The sequence below is a fragment of the Engraulis encrasicolus genome, chromosome 2 (genome assembly GCF_034702125.1).
Source record: "Engraulis encrasicolus isolate BLACKSEA-1 chromosome 2, IST_EnEncr_1.0, whole genome shotgun sequence".
Classification (NCBI taxonomy): domain Eukaryota; kingdom Metazoa; phylum Chordata; class Actinopteri; order Clupeiformes; family Engraulidae; genus Engraulis; species Engraulis encrasicolus.
The window spans coordinates 44845860-44856801 of NC_085858.1; the positions used below are offsets into that span (position 1 = coordinate 44845860).

At 45.6% G+C, this 10942-nt stretch overlaps 1 protein-coding gene and 3 non-coding genes across 4 annotated transcripts; all 4 read right to left on the bottom strand.

Annotated features, from left to right (window-relative positions):
* Positions 1 to 4376: 4376 nt before the first annotated feature.
* On the bottom strand, positions 4377 to 9713 carry rpl3 (ribosomal protein L3). The gene is made up of 9 exons (XM_063189159.1): positions 9607 to 9713; positions 8746 to 8938; positions 8339 to 8507; positions 7359 to 7494; positions 6785 to 6971; positions 6305 to 6465; positions 6009 to 6206; positions 5178 to 5297; positions 4377 to 4491 (listed from the first exon to the last, which is right to left on the bottom strand). The coding sequence occupies exons 1-9, from the start codon at positions 9607 to 9609 to the stop codon at positions 4447 to 4449; spliced, it is 1212 nt and encodes a 403-aa protein (XP_063045229.1). The 5' UTR covers positions 9610 to 9713; the 3' UTR covers positions 4377 to 4446.
* On the bottom strand, positions 4571 to 4737 carry LOC134443672 (small nucleolar RNA SNORA54). The gene has a single exon (XR_010033702.1). It is a non-coding gene; the product is annotated as a small nucleolar RNA SNORA54 (small nucleolar RNA).
* On the bottom strand, positions 5619 to 5710 carry LOC134443702 (small nucleolar RNA U83B). The gene has a single exon (XR_010033717.1). It is a non-coding gene; the product is annotated as a small nucleolar RNA U83B (small nucleolar RNA).
* Positions 7114 to 7205, bottom strand: LOC134443694 (small nucleolar RNA U83B). The gene has a single exon (XR_010033712.1). It is a non-coding gene; the product is annotated as a small nucleolar RNA U83B (small nucleolar RNA).
* Positions 9714 to 10942: the final 1229 nt, after the last annotated feature.

The following is a 10942-nucleotide window of genomic DNA, read 5'->3' on the forward strand; positions in this document are numbered from 1 at the left end:
AAACAAACTTACAAGTTTGACTGAAGTGTTTGAAGCATTGCAAATGTACAGTATGCAGTACAGCATGCAGTATTTGACCCCGGTATTCCAAAATGTCTGGTTACGGCCCTGCACACGCTTCAAGTCTCTATGTGTCCTGCCACCTATTGATGTTGCAAGAGCTTCATAAATGAATACGTACAGTAAAATAAATAAATGGTTCCAAAAAGTTTGCTGGGGTGCGTTTATCGAAACTAAAGTTGCTTACTACATTAGCTACTTTGTTGTTTTCAATGCATTTTCCCATTGGCAACTACCGACATTGCTAACAGACTAACAACTTCTCTTTTGAGAAATGCACCCCTGATGAGGATGAAAGTATCTCATCTAAATAAATAATTACCCAAAAAACTCCAGTATGAACAGCCCAAGGGGCTGGGATCATCAGAAAACAGACATGGACGACCTTGATGAATCCTTATGAATTTTACAACCGGCACAAGAGGAAGTATGGGATGGGGGGATGGGGGGGAGTGAGTGGAGGAGGAATAGAAGAGGAGGGGAGGCAGTAGTGGAGGAGAGAAGAGGACAGCGCAGCGGCTCCGTTCTTGCCAAGTGAACAGAATACTTCCAGGGCCTGCTGAGTGGCAGCGCGAAGTGGAGGCCATCGTCCAAGGGGTTGGCCTCTGTGTGTGTGTGTGTGTGTGTGGGGGGGGGGGTTGTGTATGGGTGCTTGGGATAAAGGGGTTGGGGTGGTAGTTGTAGGGGTTGTCGAGTGGTCGGGCAAGAGGTCGGTGTGTGTGTGTGAGAGAGAGAGAGAGAGAGAGAGAGAGAGAGAGAGAGAGAGAGGTTGATTGGAAGAGAGTATGTGTGTATGTACAGTATGTGTGTGTGAGAGAGAAAGGGGTTGGGGTGGAGGTTGGAAGTGTCGCCAATTGGGATAGGGCTATGTGTGTGTGTGTGTACGTGTTGTCAGATGCCTAAACATCCTGTGAAGCTGTTCCAGACTGCTGCTCATTACTGGATCGAGAGAGAGAGAGGGAGACGGAGTGAGGAAGAGAGCGAGGGAGAGAGAGAGAGAGAGGGAGAGAGCGAGGGAGAGAGCGAGAGAGAGAGAGCGAGGGAGAGAGAGAGCGAGAGAGGGAGAGAGAGAGAGAGAGAGAGAGGGAGAGCGAGGGAGGGAGAGAGGGAGCGAGAGAGAGAGCGAGGGAGGGAGAGAGCGAGCGAGAGAGAGAGGGAGAGAGCGAGCGAGAGAGAGAGGGAGAGAGCGAGCAAGAGAGGGAGGGACAGAGCGAGGGAGGGAAAGAGAGAGAGCGAGGGAGGGAGCGGTGCGGTGCGGGAAGCGACAGTTTTGCTGTGAGTCAGTGTGGACAAAAAGGCTTAATTAGGTGGCCTCCCTGCGGACTCCACTAGAAACACCAGCCTCTTTTCTCACCACTGCGCTCTCTCTCTCACACACACACACACACCCACGCAGTCAGGGGTACACAGCGTGTGCACACTGTAATGGTTGTGTGATGCTGTAAGGCAAATGGTTCACATTCTCAATTTTAGCCAGTTGCGAATTGGTCATCTGTAATTCTCAAGGACAGAGCAACTCTCTCAGCGTTCAGCCTGCTCTGTAAATGCAAAGGGAGAAAGGGGGGGGAGATAGAAGACCACATGCTGTACATCACATCCAGGGCACATCCAAGTAACTTTTGTCATTGCTAGCCAAAATGGCTAGTAAACATAGGCGTGCACAGATAGGGACGAGGTGGTGCTAAAGCACCTGTCCCTTTGCCCTACTGGACAAAAAGTGCCCTCTTTGAAAGTTATTTCTAGTCCAGTCGAGGCAGCAGCTGTGCGGTCATTGGACCTCCCCGCAGTGGGCATCTGGGTGAGGCAGGCGGGGGCGAGGTGGCATTAGGTAGGCAGTAGGCACGGGAAACAGATGGAATGAGGAGGGCACTGGGCAAAAGTGCCACTCAGTACGTTAGAAGTCCTTTTCTGCCAGATAGCATAAAACAGCAGATACAACAGCAAACTCATAAGCAGTTTATCCAGGATTTATTTTTTGTGAACACATCTTGGCACTCTGACTGATACATTCAATTACCTTGCAAGTAGTCCACTGCAGTAAGGCTACCCAGAAACAGACAGTATATTAGTAGGCTACACTGGTCTCTGAACTACTTTAGATTTATGGTGGGTGCGTTGTAGCCTGGTTTTACCAGACCACATGAATTACTTTGTAATTCGTTTAAGGTCTGGAATGTGCTGGAATTAGCCCAGCTCCGGTTTGAAATGAGCTCTGAGTAATCACTGACAGTTGACGTTCATGAAGTACAGTAGGCCTATATCACGAAAGTGAATACACCCCTCACAGTTTTTGCAGATTTTTGATTATATCTTTTCATAGGAAAGCATTACAGAAATGTCACTTTGACACAATGATTAGTGACCTTTTTACAACATATTTAACCGCTTTTCTTGTTCACTCAGAAAAATACAAAATACAGCCATTAATGTTTGAACATGTACTCACAAAAGTGAGTACACCCCAGATGAAAATCCGGTAGAGAAGGGGCTGTGTTTGCTCGAATCGTCTCGAAATGAAAAGGGAGGTCATCAGTGTGCGTTTCAACCTCTCTTTGCATTGAACTTTTACATTTTGAGTCTGCATCTGGTTTAAATAGATTGGTGTGAGATTTGAATGCAATCCTATGGAGAATATCATGATCTGCTTCAGTAGTCACAGTGCATGTTGACATGCATGTTTCTTTTAGGTGTATTTCAGATTACCAGTGTTGACAGCATCCATGCATCCCCAAATCATGTCAGTCCCACTACCATGCTTGGCTTTTGATAGGATACACTTTTTTTTGTAAAACTCACTTGCTTACCACCACACATGCTCTAAAGTATATTTGTTTATCTTGGTCTCTTCAGATCACAGGACATGGTTCCAGTGATCCATATCCTTGGTCTGTTCATCTCTCTTGATATCAAGATAAACACATTTGCTTTAGATGGTGTCAAGCATGTGTGGTGGTGGCCCAGTTCAACTATTCCAGTTATTCAATTGTTTTGCATATTTTGGCCTTCCAGCTTAAACCCCCCCCCCATGAATTGGGTAATTCGCATCATTAGAATATTGTAATAAAATCACAATTTTCTTCAGCAAAATTCGGGTCACAAAGTCAGTTGAAATTTGGTACTGTCTACATAACATGCAATGTTCAATACTTGGTTGGTTCTTCTCCGTTTTAGTAACTGCCATGATGCGTTCAACATTGAAGTCAATATTCTAATGATGCGAATTCCCCAATTCATTTTTTTTAGCTGGAAGGCCAAAATATGCAATAATAAACAATTGAATGATTGGAATAGTAAATAAACTGGGTCATGAATCTATAATCCATGACAGTTTAACATTGATTGAATTATGGAAATAAAATCAACTCTTTCATGCGATTCTAAACGTGGCCTGGAGCGGTAGATGCGGCATACTTTAGTTTCAATTACTTGTCATTTTTGCAGCAAATTAAGTTAAAGCACACAGGACAATTAACGACTATAAATCTGACTAAGAAAAACACTGCCTTGCCCTCAGTGGAACTGTAATGCAGTGGATCTCAACCTTTTTTCAGGCAAGGCACCCTTTCAATTACTGAAAATGTTCAAGGCACCCCTAAGCAACAAGCTGTAACATGCATCGCATACCACAAAAGCTTAGAAAAGTAACACATGTGGAGACGTCACACAACCTTCGTTCGAAGTTGCAGCTTTCTGGGGCGACCTAAATGTACTTTACATTGTGAATGACAGATGAAAGACTCCACTGAGCACTAACTAAGCAATACTTTATTCATTTAGACAAATATATGTTAAATTACATAATTTACTCAGCCACGTTTCGGCGGCACCCCTGAGGAGAACACTGCTGTAATGCATTGCACCGTAGAATCAGACTGAATCACAAGTACATGGCCTTCAAACGGCCAAGGTGACTAGACGACTACACAGCGACAGTAGTCAGACAAGGCAATTCGGATTCAATACTTTCATATGAATCTACCCATCCCAGTAGGGCTGTACTATACTGAATCGTTATACACGATCACGTTACTGAAGCATGATGCAAAGGCGCAGTATTGTGTACTTTCAAAGCAGCTACCCTATAGTACAGAAATCCACATGCGTGATGTGCATCCAAGCCTCAAACCTAAGCCTTTAGCAACCCATTCTACATATTAACCATCAATTTTTGTATTGCAATACAAGTATGGCAATGAAGCATGGCATGTGTATAGTAATATGCATTGTACCCACCCCTACCTTCCGGGCTAAATCATAGCTTGACCAAAGTAGATGTGGTTTTTAACCATTGAGGGGAAAAAGAAACAGAAACAAAGTTGTCATTTTTTCCTTTTTTTATTAAATAGCTGCAGAACGAGTGTGCAACAGCTAGCCAAGTCCGAATCTTCAAGCAGTTTCCTCCTTGGAAATGTGGTCCTTCTTGAGTGGTCCCTGTAACACACAAGATAAACACACATGAAGTTAAACCATATAGGCAGAGCCTTTGAGGCACACAAGGGTGTAAGGTAGGGACTGTTCCCAGAGAGTGAACAGGGAGGCAACACAACAGGTACCGCTCTCCCTGGGAGACAGCACAATAACTGTACCGCTCCCCTGCCTCACTGGAAGGATTGCTCTGGCACAGGAATGGAACCCAAACTTCAGACTATGTACTGAGGCAGGTTACGATCTGTGCAAACGACCATTCGGCAACCACAGAATAACCTTCAAATGTCAATTAAATGTAGCCTGATCATCCCACGCTCAAATCTCTTTGAGTCTTGGTCTGACCAAGAGCATAACAATTAACATTTCCCAAACGGCATGGTTGACCCGCCTCCCTTGGTTTGCTTATGGTTGTTTGCTTCCCAACAGTGAAAAGAGTTGACATATTTTCGGGAACTCAGAAAGTAAATGCATTGCTCTTGACCTGACTAGTTGCAATGCCGAAGGTGATGAGTCACTAGGAGGGCACTGCCTGTCAAAGTTAAATGTTCCCGTAATACAACTGGGAAACTGTACAAGCATATTTGATAATGTGAAATGGAAATCATGGACTGATATAAGCAGCCTATATGTTGCATCCAAAACTCTAAAATGTTTCTATAGGGCACATGGAAAATCAGCTGACAGCTTACCATGAACGCCTTCTTTTCCTCTGCAGTCTGGAAGCGACCGTGGCCAAACTTGGAGGTGGTGTCGATGAACTTGAGGTCGATCTTCTCCAAAGCACGACGACTGCTCTGGACAAGCAGAGACTGTAACAAAAAAAAAACACTTAATGAACCATTCCCAAAAAGACAGATTAAAGGTGCAGTCTAAGATTGTGGCCAGAGTAGGTATTGCAACTATGCTGCTCATTCAAACTGAGCCATGGAGAAGTTTCCCTTTTCCATGCATGAAGATACATTTTCCCAGTCATAATGAATACTTAGAATTTGATGGTGGTGGCAAGTATTCATGAAAAAGGTGAAGATTTGTCAATGGCAGCATGAATTCTGGAAATAAACTACAAAAAAAACAAGTGCTTTTTAAGGCATAGGGCTTGAAAACTGAATGCATGTTGGGAGTAGTGTAGGCGTGTTCTCAGAAGGAAGGCAGCGGAACATATCCTCATTAGAGTCAGGCGCCATGCCTGACGCAGTATTCCTTGGTCTCGTCACTGAACACCCAAATTTGGCAAACAAGGCTACGCAAAAGAGAAACTCACCCTAAAATCCAATAAAACTTTTTGCTTACATTTGAACTGACATGAGAACACAATTTGATACAAGAGCATTTTAGGGGCTTGAAAATTGAAAGCCTCCCTCTCCATGGCTGTCATTTTAGGTGCGGATGGGGACAGGTCCATACCACTTGACACACCTAGCGTATCCCCACCACTTCTACAAACATAATGCAAAAATTGCCAACCCACACCACATTCTTAGTCATTAGCCAACACCTTTGCCTCCCTCATCATTGCTCACCTTGCGCAGAGTCAGCACACGCTTCTTGATCCCAATACAGCAGCCCTTGAGCATCAGGAAGTCATTGGTCACCTCGCCGTAGCTGACGAAGCCACCCATGGGGTTGATGCTCTTGTTGGACAGATCGTAGTCGGTGGAGGCGTTGTTCTTCACCACCTTGCCATCCTTGGTGTGGTAGCCCTGGCCGATCTTGTAGATCTGTAGTCAGGTTTAAAAAAAAACCTAATTAGCACCATGCAAAAATGTTGAGCATAAGGATAACAAAATCTACAGCCTCACACTGGTCAGCCATTTACCTTCTTGTTGATTTCTGTGCGATGGTGGTAGCCCTTCTGACCAGCACGGGCAACAGAGAAGGCCACACGGGCAGGATGCCAGGCTCCGATACAGGCCACCTTACGCAGACCACGATGGGTCTTGCGGGGCAGCTTCTTTGTGTGCCAACGGCTCGTCACACCTGCAAGTAGCCAATAAGATGATCAAAATGTGCCACTCAATATTTAGAAAAATGGGGCTTAGCAAAAAGGCCCAGAAGAAACTCCTGAACCCAAATCCAACTCTAAAACATTGCAATTTATTCTTGCAAATACAGAACGTGCCTCAGTACTCGACATTCAACAGGGGCTTAGGCCCATATCTGTCCGCCCGTCGAGGGAATCGTCAGTGGCAGACAAATGTACTTCAAACACATTCTCTAAACTGAGAATTGATACCATTGGCCCTGGTCGAAGGAGCAAGCATGACTGCAAACTAGACTGGGGAAAGGCCACACTCACCCTTGTATCCGTGACCCTTGGTGACACCGATGATGTCGATCATCTCGTCCTGAGTGAAGACGTTGGTGATGGGCACAGACTGCTCCAGCTTCTCACGAGCCCAGTCCACCTTGTCGCCGATGGAGCCGCCGTTCAGCTGGATCTCCATCAGGTGGGACTTCTTCTGCCTGAGGGGCAGCAGACGCATCTGGAAAAGAAATTCACATCTTGTAAATAAAACCCGAGCGCGCCAAATTCACAAACCACTGACTGATGTAGGCTAGCAACGTTGCGAGTTTGTGCAATTCAGCCAGGAGAGCTGCCGCCATGCATATTGGGAGTAGTGTAGGAGTGTTCTCAGAAGGAAGGCAGCGGAACATATCCTCATTAGAGTCAGGCGCCATGCCTGACGCAGTATTCCTTGGTCTCGTCACTGAACACCCAAATTTGGCAAACAAGGCTACCGGTCCGGTACACAAGTAAAGTTTAACTCGCCCTAAAACCCCATAAAGGAGGCAGGTTTATGCTTCTGTCTGTACTGACGCGAGAACAAAATCAACGCAAGTTACAAGACAAGTTTCAGTTGAACACCCACCTGTGTGTGGGCCATGATACGGATGACCTGGCAGTACTTCTTCATGGCAGCAAAGTCCTTCTCCAGCTGCTTCTTGCCCTCCTCGTCTTGCCACTTCTTGCAGTACTTGGTGAAGGCCTTCTTCTTGGACTTGTACCTGGAGCAGGCACGAGTGAACGAAAGAAGGGGGGGCAGGGGGGGAGGTGGCACATGGACAACGGTTGGCACACACCCTTCATTAACCCCACGAGGGGGCCAGCGGAAGGGACGTGTCGCCAAAGCTGGGCGCCCGTACCGATCCTGCTCTTCGCGAGACGACAGACCGGCAGGGGCAGCCACAGCCTTTAAAGAGTGGGGTTTCGGCTCATGGCTCGGCTTCTAAGGAGCCCTTTCCACCGGCCAGAGGAGCCCGGAGCTCATCGAGGCACGAGGCACCCGAGCGGAGCTGCACCAAGAGGGGGTGACCGCAATGTTAGACTGGCAGTAAGAAACACAGGCTTCAGACTGGACAGCAACACCATGCTCCACACATAATCATTTACATCGGGACGTCAGACAAAGTTAATCTAGAAGCTGAGGAAGAAAAACAGCACATTTAAACTATGACACCACATGCTTCTTTTCCTACTTCAATTGCACGGCACGCAAGGTTGCCACGTGTTAGATATGGGACTCTGTTCCCAGAGAGTGAACAGGGAGACAACACAATAACAGATACCGCTCCCCTGCCTCACTGGAAGGATTGCTCTGGCACAGGTATGGAAACCCAAACTTCAGACTAGGTACTGAGGCAGGTGACAACCTGTGCTGATGTCCAAATTGCACCCACAGACTAGCTTGCCCATTACCAGCGGCTATACATACAGTGCAGTAAGTTTGTCTGCCACCGCATGTTACATTTACTGCTTCAAGTGCATTGACTGGAAGGTGCCAGACGTCACCCGACAAAGGTTAAGTGCAATGTTCATGATGGTTTGTTAGAATAGGGCCTTCATGCTCACCAGTTCTTGTAGAAGCGGCGCTTGCACTCGTCACTGATGTGCTCGGCGAAGACCGTCTTGAATGCCCTCAGGCCACGAGGGGTCATGACGTATCCCACAACTCCGACCACCATCATGGGGGGAGTCTCCACGATGGTCACAGCCTCCACAACTTCCTTCTTGTTGACCTCTGCACAAGCGACACCCCATTATTATTATCCATTGTAAAAACTATCCCTTACACCTGGTAATGAATTGGCATAACTCTCGAATTAATGAATTGATACAACGTGCCTCAGTACTCGACATTCAACAGGGGCTTAGGCCCATATCAGTCCGCCCGTCGAGGGTATCGTCAGTGGCAGACAACCATATTACACAAACACCCTTCCGCAACCGTTAATGTTTCGTTTTGTATAACTACTCACTTGAGCCAGGTCGGTCAACTTCACGCACGATGTGGGTCATGCCGGCCTTGTAGCCCAGGAATGCTGTGAGGTGGACGGGTTTGCTGGGGTCATCCTTGGGGAAGCTCTTGACTTTGCCACGATGACGACGGGCCCTCTTGCGTGGGAGGAAGCCCAGGGATCCGTGGCGCGGAGCCGAAAACTTACGGTGAGACTGAAAAAAAAAATGGAATGAACAGGTTGAGGTTAGAGACCATACAACCACTGCACTGCATGCAGCGCTACCCATCCACGTGATGCGGCAGTTTTAGCATGACACGTTAGGCTACGGCTAATTTTAGGAGTTCAACGTCAACAACAGGTGGTTGTTTTATTCAGTTCAGTCTGATCGCAAAGTCAACATTCACAATAGCAGTCTACACTGCATGGCCATACATGACTTGTAATCGCTGTTGGCACTGCAAAAGGCAGGCGTGGACAGACTACCTAGCCGCCTGGCTAAGCTAACAGGCCGCGCCTGGTCTCTGAAACAATTCACGTTTAATGTCTCCGTTTAATATTTCCGTTAGAGTAGCCATTAACACTTAATTAGTGCTTATAACCGCTTTAGCCATGTTCTTTGTAAAATGTCAAATCAAAAAGACTTCCGGGGCATTACAAATATCAACGCAATCGGACTGCAGCAGTCATTTCCCAATGTCAGCGACAGAAAGTCGAGATGATTTTATGTACATTGAGCTTTACCAAAACTACACACTGCTGACTGCACAACTATCATTTACAAACAGTTTAATAACATGATAAAGCTTCTATCAGTAAGGATGCGAAAGATTGGCATTAGATTTCAACCCCTGCAATTTGGGCAGGACACGCGACACTCACCATTTTGTCTCCGAGCCGATTGAAAGAGAACGTCTACAGGAAGCGGTCAGGATTTATACCAGAGCGTGACCCTGCGTCATTCTTCAACGTTGTTGCTCCGCCCCCAACTTCTCTTCTCTACTTCTTCGGTCTGCCCCTCTACCTGTCAAAGAATATGAATCCATTAGTTCTTCCATATTCTTTGGTATCGTTATTACCGGTATATAAATCCCTTTCATGTTGTATTGATGCACATGCCAGTAATGTACTGTTTTTATTCGATATTATCCCCCCCCTCCCTCTTCCCTTGTAAAGTAGCCTTATCTGTGGGAGGTGATGAGTCTGCAGTATGTATGCCTGAACCGTCAATCAATGAATACTACTGCACGTTACAAATAATTATTACATATTAATTTATTCATGCATTCAATCTCTGAGCATTACTTGGTGAAACTACAATTCCAAGACTTAAAGGGACACTGTACAGGAAATGGTCAAAAAAGGTACTGCAACTATGCTGCTCATTGAAACTGGGCTGCCTATTGCCAAATTTGATCTTTACATTAAAGTTTACTTAGTAATAAACAAATATTTTCTAGTATGGTCCAAGTACAGTCATTTTTGCAGCTAAAAATGGCTATTTTTGGAAATTCAAAATGGCGGACCATGGAGAAGATCCCCCTTTTCATGTATGAAAAGTGCAATTTTTGCAGTCATAATGAATACTTAGAATTTGATGGTGGTGGTAAGTATTCATGAAAAAGGTAACATTAGGGAATGGGCAGCATGAATTCTGGAAATACACAACTAAAAATCTCACACAGTGTCCCTTTAACTTCAGAATAATGATGTAGGCCAGGGGTGTCAAACTCAAATTGACTGAGGACCAAAATCAAAATCTGGAAAGAAGTTGAGGGCAAAACTCAATATATATTTCAAAAAATAGACTAAAGTTGTGTATGCATGCACTTAAAGTGGTAGTTCGCTATTTTAGACATTAAGCCTTGTTTGTGTGACTTCTGGGGTGAAGTAGAGATGTTCTCATCACAATTTTGACATTTGGTGCTGAACGGAGCATTTGGGTATTCAAGACTGCAGCCCCCCCACCTTTACATTGACTCCAATGAAGCACTCAAGCAATCGATCATAAAATGGCATTAAACTTTTGTTTGCAGAGACATGAAACTCACCGAGTGGTCAGAGGTGGGCAGCGATACGTTGGCTCGAAAATCACCGCGAAATACGCTTCCAGAGAAGATATATTCATTATTGTCCGTCTTCATTGATTGTATTGGTTTGACTAGTACTACTCCGCGCGACCGGAAATGGGGGTGCGTTTGTTTACGTTACTATCTAT

Bases quoted from the DNA above. Each gene is read 5' to 3' on its own strand.
- rpl3 (XM_063189159.1), bottom strand. The intron at 7,495-8,338 runs GTGAGCATGAAG...TGCCTGCTCCAG, and splicing joins CGCCGCTTCTACAAGAACTG to GTACAAGTCCAAGAAGAAGG. The intron at 6,207-6,304 runs GTAAATGGCTGA...ACCTGACTACAG, and splicing joins GCACAGAAATCAACAAGAAG to ATCTACAAGATCGGCCAGGG.